General features: G+C 48.5%; 1 protein-coding gene across 7 annotated transcripts; it reads right to left on the reverse strand.

Annotated features, from left to right (window-relative positions):
- Positions 1–1,744: 1,744 nt before the first annotated feature.
- Positions 1,745–20,127, reverse strand: E2F8 (E2F transcription factor 8). 7 transcript variants are annotated; one of them, XM_040409112.1, is made up of 13 exons: positions 19,993–20,127; positions 15,025–15,087; positions 14,728–14,946; positions 13,969–14,125; positions 10,369–10,659; positions 10,090–10,251; positions 9,093–9,230; positions 7,961–8,176; positions 7,581–7,653; positions 4,910–5,294; positions 4,094–4,211; positions 3,704–3,987; positions 1,745–3,162 (listed from the first exon to the last, which is right to left on the reverse strand). In XM_040409112.1, the coding sequence occupies exons 2-13, from the start codon at positions 15,040–15,042 to the stop codon at positions 2,992–2,994; spliced, it is 2,232 nt and encodes a 743-aa protein (XP_040265046.1). In that variant the 5' UTR covers positions 15,043–15,087; positions 19,993–20,127; the 3' UTR covers positions 1,745–2,991. The 7 variants fall into 7 exon arrangements, with proteins under 7 accessions (XP_040265046.1, XP_040265045.1, XP_040265047.1 ...); XM_040409111.1 differs by lacking the exon at positions 19,993–20,127 and adding an exon at positions 16,349–16,420; XM_040409113.1 differs by lacking the exon at positions 19,993–20,127 and adding an exon at positions 16,194–16,420.
- Positions 20,128–25,008: the final 4,881 nt, after the last annotated feature.

The raw sequence follows: 25,008 nt of genomic DNA on the forward strand, positions 1-25,008 counted from the left end.
TTACTGAATTTCTTCAGATATCCATTTGTGTCCATGAGCATCTCCCAGCAATCTGCTTAGGCTACTTTCACACTGCCGTTTCTGGGTCCGCCTGCGAGATCCGTTCCAGGGCTCTCACAAGCGGCCCCAAACGGATCAGTTCAGCCCCAATGCATTCTGAATGGATAAGGATCCTCCGTTCAGCCTCCATTCCGCTCTGGAGGCCGCTTGCAGCGTTTTGATGTCCGCCTGGTGATGCAGAGCCAAACGGATCCGTCCAGACTTACAATGTAAGTCAATGGGGACGGATCCGTTTACATTGATACAATATGGTGCAATTGAAAACGGATCCGTCCCCCATTGACTTTCAATGTAAGTCGAAACGGATCCGTTTGCATTATCATAACCATGGTAATGCAAAAGGATCCGTTCTGAACGGATACAATCGTTTGCATTAAAGGTGCGGATCCGTCTGTGCAGATACCAGACGGATCCGCACCCAACGCAGGTGTGAAAGTAGCCTAACTTGGTTGCAGCGATGATGTCCCCGCCAGTTACTGGCCTCAGTGGTATATGACAAGACCGCTGACTGGCTCCAGCAGTTACGAGGGGCGGAGAGGACTGGAGCAGCAGAGTAAATAAGTGATCCATGCTCTTTCATCAGATTTCACCATCTTGGACAATTTTTGACAACTCTTTTAATACCACATATCGCCCACGGAGAACCGTTGGTTATAAAAGGGGTTGTTCTGAAGGGCCAATAATACAAGAAGCATAATATCCAGAGGTATAAAGAGTAACCCCGAGCGCTCACTCGCTTCATACGTACAGTACATATGTCAAGCCTTAAAGGCGTATTCCAAGATTTTACTATTGACGGCCTGTCCTCTGAGCAGCGGGAGTCCGACACCCTGTAACCCCTCCGATCAGCTGATCACATCTGTGGCCAGTGTTTCGCTGCAGCGGTCATGTGACGGCAACTTCCAGCGATCCGGGACCTGCTGCGGCGGCTGTAGAACGATGCGTCCAGGTAGGTATGATCACCAGTGCGGGTCACTCTGAAGAGGTCTGTTACAGTTAGTCTTGGATAACCCCTTCCATGCCCTAACCGGAGGACAGGCCTTTACATATTAACATCCTGGACAACCCCTTGAAGAGCTGTGAACAACTAAAAGCTCCACAAAACTGAAAATATATATATATTTTTTTTATTAAGAACACGTTACAGATCAATTTCCAAATGTCTTATAAATAATTCATTTTTTCATCCGTTTGATACAAGCTGTACATAGTTTTCTTTTTTTAATTGTTCAAAATCCCCCAAAACGGTCAGCGAACCCCCAGAGCCGTACATCACAGTATATCTAGTGTGCAAATACTCCCCCCACCGCACTGGACTCGCGTCATGGGGGGGCGACACATACTGTGGATATAAAGGGGCCGCGCACATTATAATCCTGGGAGGCGTTAAAACAGAAAAAATAAAAAAAATATAAAAAGTTAAAAAAGAAACCCTATAAGAATTTCAGATACATCAACTGTATAAATAATTCTCACATTTTTCTACTTTTATTTTTTTAAATTGCGCAACCATTGGATGCTTATAGAGGGTTTCTAATATAAAATACATATAAGTCATTCCTCGCTGCATGTGATGAATATTTGGTAAAATTCTGACAGTTGCTCCTCAGCAAATGATAAACTGCTACATTATTAGGGTCCATTCACACGTCCGCAATTGTTTTTGCGGTCCGTAAATCATGGACACTGGCCATGTGCGTTCCACAATTTACAGACCGCACTATAACAGAAATGTCTTTTCTTGTCCGTGTTTGCGAACAAGAATAGGACATATTCTACTTTTTTGCGGGACAGCGGAACGGAGGTGCGGATGGGGACAGCACAACATGTTCTGTCTGCATCTTTTGTGGGCCTATTGAGACTGAATGGGTCCGCACCCATTCCGGAAAGGGTGCGGACCCGTGAATGGACCCTTAAAAAGGGGTTTTCTGGGTTGATTTAAATAAAGCTTAATTGTTTTATCATTTAAAATGACTTCTAATAGACATTATGTTCCAATTCCTCACCATTGTCAAAATCTCTGCTTGCTAGCAGTGAAGGAGAACCCTCTTAGCTACCTTTCAGATGTAAAAAACCTGATCCTTTTCACAGCTGAGGGTTTGCTACCATGGTACCCATTCTAGATATATCATTGTGAGCTATATACATTGGCGCCCATCCGAAGTCTAGAGGCTGAAAACCAGATCGGATCATGTGCAAATGACTCTGGTGCAAGACAGAGCACTAATACACTGTAACAAACCATCCACTGTCCATGTCTATCAGCTGGGGTGATCAGGACGGATTTTCAGCCTCAGGATGTGAAAGAGGAGGATGTATCTACTCAATGGCAACAAGCAGAGATCTGACCAGAACTGTAACAAAGACAGTATATTAGAAGTTTCCCGAACTTACAATAAACTTTATGTCACACATAGAGAAACTGATATTTTGTCCAGTGCCGAGGAGCAACTGACAGAACTTACAATGGGAATAGAAGAAACCTCAGCAAAAGTGGAGCAATGAAAAGGAAACCGTAGGCCGTGCCTAGTGTCTACCCGGCCATTATTGAACACTGCTAATTGACCTCTGAACCCCAGAGACATTGAAAAGATTCTGGAGCCCCCTTCTAGAACAATCCCAACTCTGTGCGAGGAGAGCATGAATGCCAATGTGACGGGCATGGATCGGAGGCCTTGGAGCCGGGCACGTGATAATTATCACATTGCTTGGCTTTGTTGTGGGGAGACCTCATCACGAGTTACAGAACATTCAGGTTTAATGTATGGAGATAACCCACGTGGCCCTGGGTGGCTGAGGCAGGACACCTCTAGGGTTATAAGGACATGATGCACTGCCCATATAGGACTCCTGAGGGACTCTTTAGTTGGAACCTGCGGCCAATCTGCCAACAACCCTCCTGCAAGAAGAGCACAGCGGAGCAAATGCCAGTTATTCCTCTCCACCCACGTCAAGCTTCCGCTGCGATATAAGGACTGTCCCCTGAGAAGCTGCGGTACAAGTGGTAGAATCCACAGGGGAAGAGGTCAGCCCCCCGGGGGTGCGGAAGAAGCTGTCCTTCTGGGGTTGGGATCCTTTTGGTGTTAGTGGAACACCAGGCTGCTGGAAGACAAGAATAAGACCGTCAAACCCAAGGAGGAGCAACAAAACATATCACACCCCAACCGGGAGCAGCTTCAAATCCAAACCAAAGTGATCTTTTCGAACATTCCAGCAGAAACAAATAATTTAAAAAAAAATCTATATTAATTCAAAATTATGTGTCAATTAATTTCTTAATATTTATCTTTATAATGGTCGCTTTCTGATACAGAGTTCCAAATCCCCTGCATTGATATAAATCATACAATTATGTCTGCCTAAAGCCACCACCAGGGGGAGCTCACTGGGCACAGATTATACATTGCACACCATAATAAAACAGAATGCAGCGAGCTCCCCCTAGTGGTGACTACAGGAAGAACTTTATATCTGTGCAGGCGGCTTTGGAGCTCTAACTGCTATAAATTGGAGGATGTGGGTCCTAAAACTGAACTAGCCTTAAAAGATGAGATTCTGATGCTGGCTGTGGTTGTAATCTACATTGTACTGTAAGGGATTGTGTTGTTCACAAGGTTTTTTTTGGCCAATATTAAGTACATACCTGCTGCAGGGCATACAACGTGAAGGGCTGCCCGTGATATGGGATGGGTGACAGGTGCTTAAAACTTAACATTTTAGCTGCCTGAGGATCATCTAAAGGTTTCCCATTTCTAGGAGATATCGTAACAGAGTGCGCGCTGCCACAAGGGGGCGATATCAGGTCCTTGTTCTGCAGGGTGAAGTTGAATATTCCAGGACTGGGGCAGGTTGTGCCGGGGGTAGAACCAGCAGGCTGAGCCGTCTGACTCACACATTGAGAGAACATCACTTTCAATGGAAAGACGCCTGCAGAAGAGAAAGTCGTAAAGTGAGTAAAACGGTGCAGGCATGCTGGGAATTGTAGTTTCACAGCTACCAGACACTGATCTACATCTAGATGCGAATTTCTCACCTGTAATAGGAGACGTGAGGATTTTAGGATCGGGGGTGGAAACTGCTTGATCTTTTCCGGGTTCACCGCTCAAAGGCGCCAGCTGTACGGGGATTAGGTACCCAGAATGCACCAGTCTCTGCAAGAACAGAGCAAAGACAAAAGAGTTGTCAGAAAAACCTGCAATAAATGTGACTGCACCTAGAAAATGCTAAATGTTGCACGATCCTGGTGCATAATATTGCTTCATTTATGAAGTAAATACACCCCAAAAATATAATCCATTGCACCCGGCACGCCTGTTACAGCTTCCCAGATTGACAAGGAGGTGGGATTAAGACACGATGACGGGGCCAAAATTTTGGTGCAAAGTAAGCAAACTGATAGGTGGGACCTACAGGCAGGAAACGTACTGACTGTTGAAATATGAACCCAAATAGCTACATCAGAATCTTTTTAAAGGGATGATACGCAAAAAAAACAGGGAAGTTTGGGACTAGAAAAACCATGGCCGTTTACTACCAAAAACAGCGCCACCATCTGTCCATAAGTTGTGTCTGGTATTGCAGCTCTGCAATGGAGCCAAGCTGCAATACCACACGCAGCCTGTGGACGAGGAGGCGCTGTTTGGGGAGGAAAGCTACCACGTTTTTTCACATCCTGAACGATCCTTCCTTCGACTAGCTCTTAAGCTCCCCCGAGGGGTGGCTGTACGTACTAAGAATTTTATCTTGCCCCACATAGAATATTTGGAGGCGTACTTGAGGTTATTCAGATGACCCCGTCCCCCAGTACTACAGCCTGGTACGGAGATAGCCCCCCACAGTAGATACGAACCTCGGACAGATCGTCTCGCGGAGAACTTTTCAGCCTCTTGCTGCAGATCTCATGTTCTGGGAATTTCCTGGAACATTTCTCTGGCACGGTCTCGCTCTCGGCAGGTTGATCTGCTGGGGGCGAGATCTTCCCATCCCCCTGTAGACCTTTCTTATCTCCTTGAGGGGCTTCCAGCACAGTCTTACTAGAACACAGGACGCTGGCATGTGGAGGCTGCATATAGACGGCGTACGGGGAGGGGGAACTGGGGTGAGGCTGGACAAATGGCAAGGCCTGGAGCAGAACTGGGCTGAAAGACTGGGACTGCTGGCCCTGGGGCTTGATGACGACCTTGGCGTTCCCGTTCAGGACACCTCTAGGCACGCCGAGCTTCATCTTCATGTCCCTGGAAGATAAAGCAGAAATACGTTCTGTATCACGGTGGGTGCAGAGTGAAAATAACCCCCCTGCCCCATGTGAATAATCTAAACCCATCTATGACCTTTATCTTCCTTTTCCTTACTTAAAGGGGTCTTCCGGTTGTTAGAAGTTGTTCCCTATGCACAGGGTAGGGGGATAACAGATCGTTGGCACCCCTACCAAACACGAGAACGGAGGCCCCGTACCACCTGAAGCCCGCTTGAAATGAACGGAGCAGCCGGACGCACACGCGTGCAGCTGATCCATCTATTTCTATGGCAATTCCGGATATAGCCGAGTACAGCGCGCACCTGTCCCCAGAATTCCCACAGAAATGAACAGAGCGACAAGACGCATGCCCGACCGGCCGTTCATTAAAGGGGGTATGGGGCCCCAGTTCTCGTCATCAGTGGGGGTCCCAGTGGTAGGACTCCCACCAATCTAGAGGGGATAGGGAATCATTTCTAACAAATGGAATACCCCATTAATCACTTTATTTTATAATGGAACGTTCTGCAATAGACTGTGTTGCAAATCCTTACCATTTTCAAGATCTCTGCTTGCCCTCAGTGAATGAGTGCTCTTGTTTTCTGTTATCGTTTGTTGTACTGCATCAGGGTAGCTACAATCAGCCTGACATCCAGAACAGAAATCTGTGCTGCTGCTGAGGCTAGCCCGACACACTGAAATAAAACCTCAGCTGTGTGAATAGGCTTAAAGGGGATGTCTGATCAAAAACAAAAAAGATAGGTAGAGGCAAGGGGCGGTCACTCACCTACTGAAATTCCCACAGCTCCTGGAAGTGAGGATGTGCGGTCCCCAATCACTGGCCTCGGCAGTCACCTGTCAGAGGCTCAGCCGTCATGTTCTATTCTTGCACACGTGGCCTCTGAGGCCAGGGATTGGTTGCAGCAGTCACATGTCTGGGAATAACATGTCATCGCTTCTTGCCTGATGGGAGCCATGGCGCTGGACCATTCAAAATTTAAATGATGCCTCATTCTCCCCCCCCCCCCCCCTCCCGGATCTCTTACACCGCTATACTTCACTATTCTTAACAGTCGGACGACCCCTTTAAGACCAGGCAGCACGGTGGCTCAGCGGTTAGCACTGGTGCCTTGCAGCGCTGGGGTCCTAGGTTCTAATCCGACCAAGGACAACATCTGCATGGAGTTTGTATGTTCTCCCCGTGTTTGCCTGGGTTCCTCCACACTCCAAAGACAGACTGATCGGGACCTTAGATTGGGAGCCTCATTGGGTACAGCGCTGCAGAATAGGTCAGCCTCAAAATGTAACAGATCAGTCCCTATTCACTGACAGTAAGCAGAGATCTTGAAAATAATAAATATCACTTTTTATTCACCTCATTAATTAATAAGTGAAACTGACGAAGAGGAGACAAACCCCCACTTTCCGCAATTTTAAAGGGAGGTTAACACTTTCCACCATCTCCGTGCAGCCCCCGACTCAAAGCGGTTCGACACAGACAAGATCTTATTATTATTATTAGGGATCGACCGATATTAAGGATTTTGCACATTATTGGTATCTAACCTCGCCGATAATACGGAAAAAGCGCATACTAGTAAGCACTTATGGAAGCGCTCACTAGTATGAATCTTCTTATCATACAGCATATCACACAGACCCCCCTGATCATCACAGACGGGATCTTCTTATCATACAGCAGCATATCACACAGACGGGATCTTATCATACAGCAGCATATCACACAGACGGGATCTTCTTATCATACAGCATATCACACAGACCCCCCCCCCCCCAATCCTCACAGACTGATCTTCTTATCATACAGCAGCATATCACACAGACCCCCCCCAATCCTCACAGATGAGATCTTACAGCATATCACACAGCCGCCCCCCCCCCCCCCCCGATCCTCACAGACGGGATCTTCTTATCATACAACATATCACACAGACCCCCCCCCCCCAATCCTCACATACGGGATCTTCTTATCATACAGCATATCACACAGACCCCCCGATCCTCACAGACGGGCTCTTCTTATCATACAGCCCCCCCCGATCCTCACAGACGGGCTCTTCTTATCATACAGCCCCCCCCCCCCCGATCCTCACAGACGGGATCTTCTTATCATACAGCATATCACACAGACCCCCCCCCCCCCCCCCCCGATCCTCACAGACGGGCTCTTCTTATCATACAGCCCCCCCCGATCCTCACAGACGGGATCTTCTTATCATACAACATATCACACAGACCCCCCGATCCTCCACCATTAACCTACTTAGTCTGGTCGAGTTGTTCTTTGCAGATCGCTGCCAGCTGAGCCATCTTACTGGGGACATCGCAGGAATCCGCTTCACATACAAAAATGAGATTTGCACAAAGATCAGCTACATTTCCCCCAATCAAGTACAATGAGTAAATACAAAAAAACTTTAACCTTTTGGCGCCATCTACTGTACATTTATGGTACAAGATGATGTGGGCTCTGGAGTTATGTATTACTGCTGCAACAGCTCAAACTGGAGATAGCGCCGATCCTGCCATTTAACCCATTACATAATGCAGCCAATAGTGACCACGGGATTTAAGCGGTTAGACACCGGAAGTCGCACAAGAAAAACTGGATGGCGCCGCTAGCTAGGCCCGACAGACACTCACCGCTCTTTACTGGACTGCTGGGGGCAGAGTTGATCTTCCGCCTGTCGTTTTCAATACTTTTTGCCAGTTTTATAAGGGACTGGTGGCGAGTGAAGCTTTGCTTGCCGCGACTGGCGAACAGATTCTTGGCGCAATTTTCTTTGGGAGACCGAAGGTCCAAAGCTATGGAGGTGTGTAACGTGGAGGTGGGTAACGTGGAGGTGGGGGTGGATTCTGCTAAATGTAAAAGAAATGACAAGTCAGTGCAGAAGACCTTCACAGTTTGGATCTGCACCGCCCCATCCACTTGTACTGTGCTTCCCTCCGCACAGCAAGACTGCTGCCCCCCACCAACTGTAAAGGGAGGACATATTCTAGTCCTGTACCATAAATTGTTATCTGCAAGAGTGCCCGCCTCGAGGTGCCCACATAAATGCTTGGCCTAATACCATGTGCGATGCTCCATCCAGCAATTGATTCCATACATAAAATCGGATAGCTTTGGAATTGCACAAGTTGCATCATGAAACAGCTGAGGGTTTGTTACACTTGTATCCAGCCCATCACACATTTTACCTGCACTGACACATTGTAACAAACGTTAAAGGGGTATTCCCATCCCATATCACTAGGCCACGCAAGCGTGGTGCGCTCCCCTTCACCTCTATGGGGAGTGTTTGGCGGTGGCCGGACCCCAGAAAACCCGGCATCCTCCGGCCACCACCTTCCCCACTCCGCCCTGTAGTGGGACCCGCACCTATTAGACAATGAAGGCCATTGTCTGAGATGGGAATCCCCTTTAAGGACAGGAGAGAGATCAGTGCTGCTGATGACACGGACTCACAGATGATGGATACAAATGTAACAAAATCTCAGCAGTGAATGCTAGATTATGCATGGGTCGTTAGTATATCTGAAAGTTGCAGATGCAGGAGGATAGGCCTGGTGCAGGGTGAGGCCGGACTCTAGGGCTTTCTCTTCTGTACCTGTGTCAGCCCTAGCACAATGCATGCGTGTTACTTGGAGTCGTCCCATGCTTTATTCAGGTGGAGAACTTCTTTAACCAGATGCAGCCGAGGCACTGTATGTGAATAGAAGCAGGGCTCTCATATTACACTACATGATGGACACATCAGAAGTCCGGATATCACACCTTGCTGATCTGGTGATGTTTCGGGACCGGTCCATTGGAACGCTGGTTTTCGGCCCTTCTCTTCGGTCACGTGCACCTTCTTTATGAGGTTCAGGCTGCTCAGCACATTCGCTATGTCATATAAACGTCTTATTTTGGCTGCGAAGGCAAAATATAGAGAGGTCAGAGTTAATTTGTTGTCCAGGCCTATGTGAGTAATGTATTCAAAGACTGAAAACCTCTCCTGCTCAACAGTCTGAAGGCTTTGCTACAATGTATCAGCGAGAGCAACAGCACAAACCTCTCCTGATACATTGTATCAATAAAATGTATCAGGAAAGGAGAGACACAAGGAGCTGCTGCAGGATTCAGCACATAAGACGGGGTGTTTTCAAACTATGGATTTTAACAAGAATGCAATCATTCACCAACAGCAAACAGAGATGGTGAAATTGCAGATTAGCTAGAAGGCAAATATCTGGGAGATGTGGATTCCACTCCCATCTTCAAAATGGGGGCTCACCTACCCCGTCCCTCCTAGTGAGGCAGCCAGCGGTCATTACACCCAGGGGGCCTCTTACGGGTGCGACTCTCCATTCACCCTCACAAACAGTGCTCTTGCTTAGCTGGTTCTCACAGAAGTGAATGGAGAGAGCCACGCATATGTGTGGCCACTTCTCCAGGTGGGACGGGGTTTGGGGGGAGATCTCCGTTCTGGAGGTAGAACCCACTTTTCTTTGAGATTTATGGCATAAACTGAGGATCTGTTGATTGTCTAAGATCAGAATACTAATTTGAAGGGGTTTTCCAGGCTCCTGATATTGATGATGGGGTGCTGGACCCTCACCGTTTGGATATTAATGACCTACCCTGAGGATAGGTCACCAGTATCATTCAGGAGCCTGGAAAACCCCTTTAACGTGGCCGTACTAAGAGAAGGACAGACTGGGTCATTCGGCTCCAGTACCTTACAGGGACGCATACAGACCACACATATGGCCGCTCGAACGACACTTACTTTTGAACTTGTTTTTATCTAAATCTTCCAGTTGATCTTCTCCAATTAAGATTTTTGCAGCGATGTCCAGGCTCACGATCTGCGGGGTGGACACGAGGAACAGCATGACGAACCTCTGACTCATCACTCGCAGCGACTTCTCTTTCCTGCTGTTCACAGAAGCTGAAAGGGGGAAAGGCTTGGATTTTGCGGACTACTTGCCAGGGCGACTACCTGGTGGTGCCGGCGTCTTACGCAGCCCTCTCCACATGGATAGGCTCTCATAGGACGGATAATTACCTGCTCTGAACTCCAGTCCGGGCAGCTCCACGAAGCTGATCTCTGCCGATTTCACCAGTGACTTGGGGATCAACGCATCGTCCTGTAAATCCAGCTCCTCCTGCTCTCGTTTTTTCAGCTGCTGGATCTGCTCGGCGTATTTGTTCTCCTCGCCGACTCGTCTCAACAACTCAAAGGTCTGGTGGAGGTTTCTGCGGCCGTGCCAGACGTACTTGTTCTTGGCGAGGCGGCTGACCATATGCAAGCTCTCCAGGACATTGACAATGTCGTATATCCGTCTACGCTCCACGCCTGCAAAGTGAGAAGAAAAACCAGTGACCGTCAGTAGTAGGCCTCGTTCACACTTCAGCGTTTAGTCAGTGATTGCGAGCCAAAACCAGAAGTGAAGCCTCCACAGACATAAGGGATGTTCTGTGTTCGGCTCACAATCACTGACGTGTGAACAAGGCCTTAATATTTCAAGGTCTCGTCCTGGAAAAGCTGGGTGGAATCAATAGGGATCCAAAGGGGCTGTCGCAGCAAACTTTCCCGGAGTGCAGATAGGCAGCAATACATTAAAGGAGTCAAGTTTGGGTCCATTCACACATCAGTGTGTGTTTTGCGGATCCACAAAACACGGACACCGGCAATCTGCGTTCCGCATTTTGCGGACCGCACATCGCCGGCACTATAATAGAATATGCCTAATCTTGTCCGCGGACAAGAATAGGACATTTTCTATTTTTTCCGGGAACGGAAATGCGGACCCGGAAGTGCGGGTCTGCATTTCCGGATCCGGCCAGCACATCGTACGGCCCCATAGAAATGAATGGGTCCGCAATTCCGTTCGCAAAATACGGAACAGAATTGAAGACGTGTGAATGGACCCTTAGGCCTCCTGCACACGACCGTATGGCTTTTCAGTGTTTTGAGGTCCGTTTTTCACGGATCCGTTGTTCCTTTTTTTGTTTCCGTTTCTGTTCCGTTTTTCTGTATGGCATATACAGTAATTACATAGATAAAATTGGGCTGGGCATAACATTTTCAATAGATGGTTCTGCAAAAAACAGAACAGAAACGGAAGACATACGGATGCATTTCCGTATGTGTTCCGTTTTTTTGCAGACCCATTGACTTGAATGGAGCCACGGAACGTGATTTGCGGGCAATAATAGGACATGTTCTATCTTTAAACGGAACGGAATGCATACGGAGTACATTCCGTTTTTTTTTGCGGAACCATTGAAATGAATACGGTCCGTATACGGAACGCAGAAAACGGCCAGTAAACGGGGGAAAAAAACGGTCGTGTGCAGGAGGCCTTAATCAGTAAGGCTACTTTCACACTTGTGTTCGGTACGGATCCGTCTGGTATCTGCACAGACGGATCCGCACCTATAATGCAAACGCTTGCATCCGTTCAGAACGGATCCGTCTGCATAAACAGCCTTTTCAGATCGGAGTTTTCACATCGTGAAAACTCAGATCCGACAGTATATTCTAACACAGAGGTATTCCCATGGTGATGGGGACGCTTCAAGTTAGAATATACTAAGAACTGTGTACATAACGGACCCCTGCTGCCTGGCAGCACCCGATCTCTTACAGGGGGCTGTGATCCGCACAATTAACCCCTCAGGTGCGTATCATAGCGCCCTGTAAGAGATCAGGTGCTGCCAGGCAGCAGACCCCCCTCCCTCCCCAGTATTAAATTCATTGGTTCGGCCCCCCCCACCCCCATCATTGGTGGCAGCGGAGAGTTCCGATCGGAGTCCCAGTTTAATCGCTGGGGCTACGATCGGTTACCATGGCAACCAGGATGCTACTCCAGTCCTGGCTGCCATGGTTACTTAGCAATTTTAGAAGCATTATACACACCTGCGCTGTCTGGGACCGGCCGGGCGCTCCTCCTACTGGTAAGTGAAAGGTCTGTGCTATAAGCAATGCGCCGCACAGACCCTTCACTTACCAGTAGGAGGAGCGCCCGGCCGGACACAGACATAGCAGGTAAGTATAATGCTTCTAAAATTGTGATTAAACTGGGACTCCGATCGGAACGCTCCGCTGCCACCAATGAATTTAAAACTGGGGAGGGAGTGGGGTCTGGCCCCTGCTGCCTGGCAGCACCTGATCTCTTACAGGGGGCTATGATACGCAAAATTAACCCCTCAGGTGCGGCACCTGAGGGGTTAAGTGCTGATCACAGCCCCCTGTAAGAGATCAGGTGCAATTGTGTACATAACAGGGGGCAGTCATGTACACAGTTCTTAGTATATTCTAACTTGAAGCGTCCCCATCACTATGGGAACGCCTCTGTGTTAGAATATACTTTCGGATCTGAGTTTTCACGATCTAACTCAAATCCGATGGTATATTCTAACATAGAGGCGTTCCCATGGTGATGGGGACGCCTAAAGTTAAAATATACCATCGGATTGGAGAAAACTCTGATCCGATGGTATATTAATAGGGACTCCTGACTTTACATTGAAAGTCAACGGGGGACGGATCCGTTTGCAATTGCACCGTTTGGCTCCGCACGGCCAGGCAGACACCAAAACGCTGCAAGCTGCGGAATGGAGGCGGAACGGAGCCAAACTGATGCATTCTGAACGGATCCTTATCCATTCAGAATGCATTGGGGATGAACGGATCCGTTCGGGGCCGCTTGTGAGAGCCCTCAAACGGATCTCACAAGCGGAACCCCAAACGCAAAGTAGCCTAAATCCGTTTTCAGGGTCTGTGCCAAGGCAAGGCTCAAGTGTGACTGGAACATGCCTGCCACCTAGTGCACCTGGTGGGTATAACATCCTGTTCACCACCAGAGGTGAGGAATTTCTCACTCACAAGGGGGATCATTTAGCAAACGCTGGTGTCAGCATTTCCTCTGAAGCACCAGTCTCTCCGCAGAATATCTTCAATTTGCAGAGCTAATAGAACACACCAGCCCCCCTGATCCTCTAACCATGTATACATGATGGAACGCTGCCTATCTACGGGGTAACGTGGGGGAGGTATGCCTTTCCAGCTTCCTCCTGTTCACACTGTGCTGATGTTAACCACAGAAGGATCTACAAAAATAATCATGATCTGAAAAAATATTGCAAAGTAGTTTTATTTCCCCGTAAAACTAATATGCCATCCGTGTTTTGTCAGCGATTTTGACGGACTCCTAGACTTCAATGGGCGCGCTTGGTCCACATCACGGATCAAAGTAGTGCATGTCCCCGTAATTTTTTTTTTTACGGTCAATAAAAAAATAAAAATAAAAATACTGAGATGTGAACAGACATCAATGGGTACGTGTGCTGTCCGAAGAAAACGCAGACAGTACACGTCAGTGAAAAACGGAAATGTGAACAAGGCCTTACACTCACACTGGGGACAATTCCGCTGCGTTTTTTTTTCTTCTTTTACACAATGTGCGGATGAGATTTGCTTTAATTTGCTGCTACTGACGATTTTGGACCTGGCATTCCGCAGCGCATACGCCCGGTGCGAAGTGCCCAACAGTCACGGATCTACATACTAAATTAAACTTTATGGGGCAAGTAACATACTCTCGGATTGGTTTCCAGTAGCGACATTACATCTGTAATATAGACCGCACGCGTTACTCACGTAGCTCCCCTGCCACCTCATCTAAGCAGATGCTGTTGTTCACAGCCGGATTCGGGTAATCTGGGTACCGGGCGAGAAACTTATGGCACAGCAGTCCCAGACTCTTCTCTTTGCGGCTTGGCATCGTTTTTTCAAGCTCGTCACCTGAAAACTGTTCCTTTAAAAAAATTAATTCTGATTATTAAAAAAAAAAAAATCGGTTTCTAAATGAATACATTGTTATCAAAGGCCCCCCCCCCCTCCCTTCGAACCGAGTGTCATGTCAGGAGGATCTCGGGAACGAGGTACAAATAGTTAACCTCCAAGTGTCTCATCTGACGAGGACGTGATTGTTGTCGCACCTCCTGCAGAAAGGGGCTGGGGCGGTGGCGATGGACAGGTGGGCTCAGCGGGGGAGGGGTGAATGGCATTAATTACATCCTGCAGCTGCACAAACCCGCACACAGCAGCGATACGTGGCCAAAGTGGCGCACAACCCAAAATACTGTGCTTTTGGCATGTTGCAATTACTTTTTCCTATAGTGCTGAGCCTGTGCATACACAGGGCAGCCTGTCTGAACAAGCAGAGCTGCAGTGTAAAGCATGACAGAGGATTAAAGTAGAATCCGGAGCACCAGTGGGAAAGGAGGCATCTCCTCTGGTGATCAGGAGACAGCAGCTAAACTGTTATAATGGAGCCAAGCTGTATTTCACTAGCTGTGCAGTGTAAAGCATGGTGGAGCCTCTGATGCCCCCTGGATTTGCAGCTGTTGCGCTCACCTCCAGAATTTCACGCTCCCTGTTTCTGATCTCCGGGCTCGCTGCGCTGATCAGCATTTTAAGGTTCGCGGTTGGCGTCCAGGGGTCGCTGTTGTCACATGGTTTGGTCGGGGTTTGTAAGTTATCTGCTGCACATTGTAGCTCCGTCAATACCATAGAGGACGGGTGCTTTGATGGCGACCGGGGGATCCGTATAGTCACCGGACAAATGGCGTTCTCCTGAAATGCGCAGAAATAACCATCAGTCGTCAGGCAGTTCTGTTACTCACACTACACCAGATATTACTTCCCACAAACCTTCTGGTCGTCCTCCATACTGGGGGGGGGAATTCTCACACGTGGCCGATGTTCACACAAGTCCTGCAAAAAATAAAAAAAGCCTGAAAACTTCTACAGCTGAGGGTTTGTTACAGCGGGGTAGATTTGCTTCAATGTACCAGTACAAATAAAACGTATCCAGCTGTGCGTTCAGCGATGACTGATGCATCTGTAACAAAACTGGGCTGAATCACCCTCCCACTGTTTCCGATGGTGAGGATATTTGCCGCAGTTCATGCCGGTGAGGATGTTTGCCGCATAGTTTTCAAGACCGCGCTGTGAATGCGCAGATCAGCGCAGCGGTTTCTGCTGTGGGAGACGCAGAGGATTTTGTGATGGACAATGGTCCGTCTGAACCTCCCCTCATTGCGTCGTGAAGGAGAGACCGTCTTCAGTAAACCGCTGAGCGCTCAAGACGCCTGGTCACTGCTGCAGTCCCTGACTACGCATGTGCGCCCCATCACTGCCCATCAGACGTGTTAGGGGGCGTTCACACGACAATCCATTTTACGGTATGCAAATCACGGATCCAAAAAACACGGATGGGGGCCGTGTGCATCCTGCACTTTTTGCGGGCCCTATTCTTCTCCGCAAAACTGACAAGAACAGGACAAGTTCGATCATTCATGGAAACCGTATGCGCCTGCGGTCTGCATTTTTTAGGGACGCAAAGATACTAATAGGTCCACGTGTGATCCGCAGAAAAGGCGCATTAGGAGATGGACTGAAAATACGGTCGTGTGAATGCACCCTTAGTGCGCCTGCCCACGGATTTGAGGTTCTACACTTGCATAAACCACAGCCTAATGTCTCATGCACATGACTGGGTGCGTTTTGCGGACTGCAAAGTGCGGATCCGCAAAACATGGATGGAGGCCATGTGTGTTCCTCATCTTACAGAACATCTGGCCCTCAATACAGCGGTCCTATCCTCGTCCGGGCCACGGAACAGACGTGCGAAGTTAACCAGTCCGCATCATCAGTATTAAAATCTCAGAAAACCGCTGTCCCCCTGTAGGCGGAGGACCGCGGCCTCTGTACACGTCATATACTGCCCCCACCTATAGACCCTGTCCATACAGTATGTGTGAGGGGAGAGCCGGACCCCACAGCTGTCTACACATTATTTTCCCAGCAGGTTTGAATACCTATCGTCCAATAATTCTCTCTCTCTCTCCCTACACAGGGCAGATTATCATCCTGTCGCCCGATCAGAGCGGCCCATGTGTGGAAAGCACAAACTATCATTTTGGGGGAGACGCCTCACGTTTCTAATACCCGGTCAGTACATTATAGGCCCGACCACATCTATTATAACGAGATAATGGACGGCCGCCATATTCCAGTCAGTGCAGCCCCTGCCCCTGCGCCAACAAAACAAACCCAACAGCCTCGGTGCCCCGCCCACTATAAGGGCTGAACCAATCAGTGGGCGCCCTGGTAGAGGGGCGTGTCCGCGGACCGGAAGACACGTCACTTCTAGGGATTTCCACAACTTCAAAAAAAGTGGCGCCGGAAATAGAGCGGGAACCGGGAGGGGTGCGGGGCTGCTGAGGGCGTACGGGTCATAGGGTACGGAGTGACCTCCAGAGCATACTGGGAGTAGTAGTCCACTGGCGCTAGGACCAAGCCTGTGACAGCCGCGTATAGTACACAGTATAGGATGTCTTTGCTGTACACATTATATACTGCCCCCACCTATAGACACAGTCCATGTAATGTTTATGAGGGCCCACAGAGGATACTGAACCCCCCACAGATATGGCGGAGGCCAGCCTCTGTATATACTGTACACAGTGGTCAGGAAGGTATAGAAACCAGGACTATACATCACCCATGTGTTACAGGTGGTGGTAATGTATATGTGGCCTCAGACAGTATAGATAGGTGATTACTGTATGCTTTAATTCTGTATATACTGTCCTCAACATCACAGGTAAGTGTGCCACGTGTATATGTATAGAATATGTATGGGCTCCTCAGGACAGTGACTTCTACATGCACAGTCTATAACAGGGGTCCCACTGTCCTATGGGAGCAGTATAATTTTTTTTTTTTTATATATATATATATATATATATATATATATATATATATATAACCTCTATATACTGGCCTCACCCTGTCCTCTATATATGCCCCTTACAGATAATATCTATGCTGGCCTTGCCCAGTGCCCACATATATACAGTATACTGCCCCTTACATGTAATCAATATATACTGCCCTCACCCAGTGCCCACATATATGCCTTCCCTTACATGTAACCTCTATATATACTGGCCTCACCCAGTGCCCACATATATACCGCCTCTTACATGTAACCTCTATATATACTGGCCTCACCCAGTGCCCACATATATACCGCCTCTTACATGTATCCTCTATATATACACTGGCCTCACCCAGTGCCCACATATATACCACCTCTTACATGTAACCTCTATATATACTGGCCTCACCCAGTGCCCACATATATACCGCCTCTTACATGTATCCTCTATATATACTGGCCTCACCCAGTGCCCACATATATACCGCCTCTTACATGTAACCTCTATATATACTGGCCTCACCCAGTGCCCACATATATACCGCCTCTTACATGTAACCTCTATATACTGGCCTCACCCAGTGCCCACATATATACCGCCTCTTACATGTAACCTCTATATATACTGGCCTCACCCAGTGCCCACATATATACCGCCTCTTACATGTAACCTCTATATACTGGCCTCACCCAGTGCCCACATATATACCGCCTCTTACATGTAACCTCTATATACTGGCCTCACCCAGTGCCCACATATATACCGCCTCTTACATGTAACCTCTATATATACTGGCCTCACCCAGTGCCCACATATATACCGCCTCTTACATGTATCCTCTATATATACACTGGCCTCACCCAGTGCCCACATATATACCACCTCTTACATGTAACCTCTATATATACTGGCCTCACCCAGTGCCCACATATATACCGCCTCTTACATGTAACCTCTATATATACTGGCCTCACCCAGTGCCCACATATATACCGCCTCTTACATGTAACCTCTATATATACTGGCCTCCCCCAGTGCCCACATATATACCGCCTCTTACATGTATCCTCTATATATACTGGCCTCACCCAGGGCCCACATATATACCGCCTCTTACATGTAACCTCTATATATACTGGCCTCCCCCAGTGCCCACATATATACCGCCTCTTACATGTAACCTCTATATACTGGCCTCACCCAGTGCCCACATATAACCTCTATATATATACTGGCCTCACCCAGTGCCCACATATATACCACCTCTTACATGTAACCTCTATATATACTGGCCTCACCCAGTGCCCACATATATACCGCCTCTTACATGTAACCTCTATATATACTGGCCTCACCCAGTGCCCACATATATACCACCTCTTACATGTAACCTCTATATATACTGGCCTCACCCAGTGCCCACATATATACCGCCTCTTACATGTATCCTCTATATATACTGGCCTCACCCAGTGCCCACATATATACCACCTCTTACATGTAACCTCTATATATACTGGCCTCACCCAGTGCCCACATATATACCGCCTCTTACATGTAACCTCTATATACTGGCCTCACCCAGTGCCCACATATATACCGCCTCTTACATGTAACCTCTATATATACTGGCCTCACCCAGTGCCCACATATATACCGCCTCTTACATGTATCCTCTATATATACTGGCCTCACCCAGTGCCCACATATATACCGCCTCTTACATGTATCCTCTATATATACTGGCCTCACCCAGTGCCCACATATATACCGCCTCTTACATGTATCCTCTATATATACTGGCCTCACCCAGTGCCCACATATATACCGCCCCTTACATGTAACCTCTATATATACTGGCCTCACCCAGTGCCCACATATATACTGCCTCTTACATGTATCCTCTATATATACTGGCCTCACCCAGTGCCCACATATATACCGCCTCTTACATGTATCCTCTATATATACTGGCCTCACCCAGTGCCCACATATATACCGCCTCTTACATGTATCCTCTATATATACTGGCCTCACCCAGTGCCCACATATATACCGCCTCTTACATGTATCCTCTATATATACTGGCCTCACCCAGTGCCCACATATATACCGCCCCTTACATGTAACCTCTATATATACTGGCCTCACCCAGTGCCCACATATATACCGCCTCTTACATGTAACCTCTATATATACTGGCCTCACCCAGTGCCCACATATAACCTCTATATATATACTGGCCTCACCCAGTGCCCACATATAACCTCTATATATATACTGGCCTCACCCAGTGCCCACATATATACCGCCTCTTACATGTAACCTCTATATATACTGGCCTCACCCAGTGCCCACATATAACCTCTATATATATACTGGCCTCACCCAGTGCCCACATAGATACCGCCTCTTACATGTAACCTCTATATATATATATACTGGCCTCACCCAGTGCCCACATATAACCTCTATATATACTGGCCTCACCCAGTGCCCACATAGATACCGCCTCTTACATGTAACCTCTATATATACTGGCCTCACCCAGTGCCCACATATATACCGCCTCTTACATGTAACCTCTATATATACTGGCCTCACCCAGTGCCCACATATATACCGCCTCTTACATGTAACCTCTATATATACTGGCCTCACCCAGTGCCCACATATATACCGCCCCTTACATGTAACCTCTATATATACTGGCCTCACCCAGATCCGTGCTCGCTATGTAAATCTATCTATATACACCCTCTATACAGGACCCTGTGTGTGAGGTCAGTATATAACAGCCGGTGCCCGGGTCTCTGTACCGGGTCCCCTGGGTGAGCTCGGTACATAAGGCCCTCTACGGACACAGTGCAGACCATCCGGTAGCGCCACTCACCTCTCCCCGCGGGTCCTGTCCTCGGCATTCCGTACAGCGGGTGTACGGGGCTCGGTGACTTGGGGTTACCCGGTAACGTCGGGTGTACGGTGACTCGGGGTTACCCGGTAACGTTGGGTGTCAGGCTCTAAGTTTCGAGCGCCAAATAGCAGATACTTTGTTTCAATTTGCCACCTTATCAACCAAAAGGGAAGAGAACCAATCACAGAGCGGCGACTCATCCAAGCCGACCAATCAGAAGACGGGAAGACAGGAGGGGCGGGGCGCGGGAAAGTGTATGTCTTGTGTGTACTTTGCACTTGTGTGTGTACGTTACCAGTGCCTGTGGGGGAACTACAAGTCCCAGCCGCGACCAGACCACTGCCCTAGGCTGTGTGCCCCGCTCTGCAGTGTCCCATGAGCCGTGCAACAAGTCAAAAGCTCCTACAGGTGCAGAAATGATTACTGTTCTGTCCAGGGGACACAGCCAGGAGACTGACCCCCAATCACATGACCTGATCAGAGGCCACTGTCAGGGTACATCCACACGTGACGATTCTGCTGCGGAATGGGAAGTTATTAGGGCACTTTCACACTTGCGTTAAACTTTCCTGGTATTGAGTTCCGTCCTAGGGGCTCGATCAGTTTTATCCTAAGGCCTCTGTCACACGAGCGAGTATTCCGCGCGGGTGCAATGCGTGATGCAAACGTATTGCACCCGCACTTAATCCGGACCCATTAATTTCAATGGGTCTGTGTACATGAGCGTTGGTTTTCACGCATCACTTGTGCGTTGCATGAAAATCACAGCATGTTCTATATTCTGTGTTTTTCACGCAACGCTGGCCCCATAGAAGTGAATGGGGCTGCGTGAAAAACGCATTGCATCCGCAAGCAAGTGCGGATGCGATGCGATTTTCACGGATGGTTTCTAAGAGATTATGTTTGTAAACATTCAGTTATTTATCACGTGTGTGAAAAACGCATCATTGCGCATTGCACCCGCGCGATAACAACTGAACGCGATCGCAAATAAAACTAATGAACTTGCTTGTAAAATCGCGCAGTTTTCACTGAACGCATCCGCAACGCATCCGGACCTAATCCGGACACGCTCGTCTGCAAGGGGCCTAATGCATTCTGAATGGAGAGCAATCCGTTCAGGATGTCTTTAGTCTGTACGGTTTTTGGACAGAGAAAATACCGCAGCATGCTGCTGTATTTTCTCCGTCCAAAATTCCGGAACACTTGCCGGAATGCCGGATCCGGCATTATTTTCCATTGAAATGCATTAATGCCGTATCCGGCCCTAAGTGTTCCAGAAAAACGGACCCGGTTTTGCGGTCTGCGCATGCGCAGACCTTTAAAATTGTGAAAAATATAAATACCGGATCTGTTTTTCCGGATGACAACCGGAGAGACGGATCCGGTATTGCAATGCATTTGTGAGACTGATCTGCATCCAGATCCGTCTACAAATGGTATCCGTTTGCATACAGCAGGCAGTTCCGGCGACGGACCTGCCTGCCGGAATCCAACAACGCAAGTGTGAAAGTACCCTTACACATAATCTCTATATATACTGGCCTCACCCAGTGCTCTTATATGTACCGCCCCTTAAATTATAGTATAATGTCCCTTGCTGCACCCCTCACACAGTATAATGTCCCCTGCCGCGCCGCTCACACGGTATAATGTCCCCTGCCACACCCCTCACACGGTATAATGTCCCCTGCCACACCCCTCACACGGTATAATGTCCCCTGCCACACCCCTCACACGGTATAATGTCCCCTGCCACACCCTTCACACGGTATAATGTTCCCTGCCACACCCCTCACACGGTATAATGTTCCCTGCCACACCCCTCACACGGTATAATGTCCCCTGCCACACCCCTCACACGGTATAATGTCCCCTGCCACACCCCTCACCATACACTTTTACCACAGCAGCACGATAACAGTTCACACTGCGCAGGTTCAGATATACCGCCACCCGGGGCCCGAAAGCCAATAATCATCCCTTCCTGCAACTCTGATAAATCGCCCCTTTTACCCTTGACAGCAGCGAGGGATATGTGTGCAAACAGCCTATCAAACCCCTTATATACCCACTGAGGGATATGTGTGCAGACAGCCTATTACACACCTTATATACCCACCAAGAGATATGTGTGCAGACAGCCTATCACCCCTTATATACCCACTGAGGGATATGTGTGCAGACAGCCTATCACACCTTATATACCCACCGAGGGATATGTGTGCAGACAGCCTATTGCCCCTTATATACCCACTGAGGGATATGTGTGCAGACAGCCTATCACACCTTATATACCCACCGAGGGATATGTGTGCAGACAGCCTATTGCCCCTTATATACCCACTGAGGGATATGTGTGCAGACAGCCTATCACACCTTATATACCCACCGAGGGATATGTGTGCAGACAGCCTATTGCCCCTTATATACCCACCGAGGGATATGTGTGCAGACAGCCTATTGCCCCTTATATACCCACCGAGGGATATGTGTGCAGACAGACTATCACACACCTTATATACCGACTGAGGGATATGTGTGCAGACAGCCTATCACCCCTTATATACCCACTGAGGGATATGTGTGCAGACAGCCTATCACACCTTATATACCCACCGAGGGATATGTGTGCAGACAGCCTATTGCCCCTTATATACCCACTGAGGGATATGTGTGCAGACAGCCTATCACACCTTATATACCCACCGAGGGATATGTGTGCAGACAGCCTATTGCCCCTTATATACCCACTGAGGGATATGTGTGCAGACAGCCTATCACACCTTATATACCCACCGAGGGATATGTGTGCAGACAGCCTATTGCCCCTTATATATCCACCGAGGGATATGTGTGCAGACAGCCTATTGCCCCTTATATACCCACCGAGGGATATGTGTGCAGACAGCCTATCACACACCTTATATACCGACTGAGGGATATGTGTGCAGACAGCCTATCACACACACACCTTATATACCGACTGAGGGATATGTGTGCAGACAGCCTATTGCCCCTTATATACCCACTGAGGGATATGTGTGCAGACAGCCTATCACACCTTATATACCCACCGAGGGATATGTGTGCAGACAGCCTATCACACCCCTTATATACCGACGGAGGGATATGTGTGCAGACAGCCTATCACACACCTTATATACCCACTGAGGGATATGTGTGCAGACAGCCTATCACACACCTTATATACCCACTGAGGGATATGTGTGCAGACAGCCTATCGCCCCTTATATACCCACTGATCGATATGTGTGCAGACAGCCTATCACACCCCTTATATACCGACGGAGGGATATGTGTGCAGACAGCCTATCACACCCCTTACATACCCACCGAGGGATATGTGTGCAGACAGCCTATCTGTCACAGGCTTTGGTGTGCGCCGTGACACGGTTGCCGTGCATGCTGTTGCTAGCGGCAACGTGTTGTGGTTGCAGCATGTAGGTGCCTCCTCCTTTCTCCTGGTGCCCTCCCTGTCTGGTGCCGGAGGGGTTAATTATCTAGCTGGTGGGGATAGGTGTGTCCTGGGTGTGGCCACGAGGTTTATTTTGCCTGTGGCCTGTTGGCTGGTTGCAGTGTTCCTCCGGCCTTGCTGTGTGCTGCAGCTGTGCTCCTGCCAGGCCTCTACCATCTGCCCAGTGCTTGAGGCCACCTTGTGGAACATCAAAGTCTTTTCTATGTTTTCCCGGTGTCACCTTCCCTTCTCTACCCCTCTTATATGTGGGGTGTTGTCCGTATGGTGGGTGTTGTCTTGTCTAGTGTTATTACATGTCTGGTCTATTGGTTTCTGTAGTCCAGCATTTTGCTAGACATTTTCCCTGAGTGTTGTGCATCCGGGAGGGGGTCTTAGGGTTCACCGGAGAGGGAACCACTAGTCAGTGTGCAGCTCTGCTGGGGGGCACCATGCATCCTGTCTGCATGGGGTTCCGGTCGTCGTTGTTTGCCGCAGCAGGTAAGTGCGAGTTGTTTCTGGGCTCTTACCTGCTGATGCAGTAGCTGTGCACTGTCTGTCCCTTCCCTTGCTGCTAGGCCTGTGAGACTCCTTTTCATCCGTGTAGTGGAAGAACAGGTCGTCTCTCCTCTGCTCCTATTCCAGGGATTATCAGGACTTAGGGTCCGAGGTTCCTGGGTATGAGCGGTCTTACCATCTGGGACCGCTCATACGGTTAGGAGTCAGGGCGAGGATTAGGGAAGCTCTAGGAGGTGACCAGCTCCCTTTTCCTAGTGTCCAGGCCTAGCGGCTTCCCTTGTTTCTCCTACGCTATACGGTGGGGAGTTTTCCCCCACTCCCCACCGTGACACTATCACATCTTATATATCCACTGAGGGATATGTGTGCAGACAGCCTATCACACCCCTTATATACCCACTGAGGGATATGTGTGCAGACAGCCTATCACACCCCTTATATACCCACTGAGGGATATGTGTGCAGACAGCCTATCACACACCTTTATATACCTACTGAGGGATATGTGTGCAGACAGCCTATCACACCCCTTATATACCTACTGAGGGATATGTGTGCAGACAGCCTATCACACCCCTTATATACCCACTGAGGGATATGTGTGCAGACAGCCTATCGCCCCTTATATACCCACTGAGGGATATGTTTGCAGACAGCCTATCACACCCCTTATATACCCACTGAGGGATATGTGTGCAGACAGCCTATCGCCCCTTATATACCCACTGAGGGATATGTTTGCAGACAGCCTATCGCCCCTTATATACCCACTGAGGGATATGTGTGCAGACAGCCTATCACACACCTTATATACCCACCGAGCCCGCTCAGCACACAGGACTTCCTTCATGAGCTACACATTGCTGACGTCAACAGTAGGAAGTGTTCATAATAATGGGACTCTAGACTGTCATTTTTTCTTATGGATCAATACAGAAGAAAATCGTGGTGAGATCCCTTGGAGCTATTCTGGAGAACACAGCATAGTCCCTCTTAAAGTG

The sequence above is a fragment of the Bufo bufo genome, chromosome 10 (assembly GCF_905171765.1).
Source record: "Bufo bufo chromosome 10, aBufBuf1.1, whole genome shotgun sequence".
Lineage (NCBI taxonomy): Eukaryota > Metazoa > Chordata > Amphibia > Anura > Bufonidae > Bufo > Bufo bufo.

What these genes read in the sequence shown, in the direction of transcription:
- E2F8 (XM_040409108.1), bottom strand. Translation starts at nt 15,912, where the DNA reads ATGTTTTGCGGATCCGCACTTTGCAGTCCGCAAAACGCACCCAGTCAT. An exon ending in GAACAACTCGACCAGACTAA is followed by an intron (nt 5,295 to 7,580) that starts GTAGGTTAATGG and finishes TTTATCTTCCAG; the next exon opens with GGACATGAAGATGAAGCTCG. An exon ending in CGCGAGACGATCTGTCCGAG is followed by an intron (nt 4,212 to 4,909) that starts GTTCGTATCTAC and finishes CTGTTCTTGCAG; the next exon opens with AGACTGGTGCATTCTGGGTA.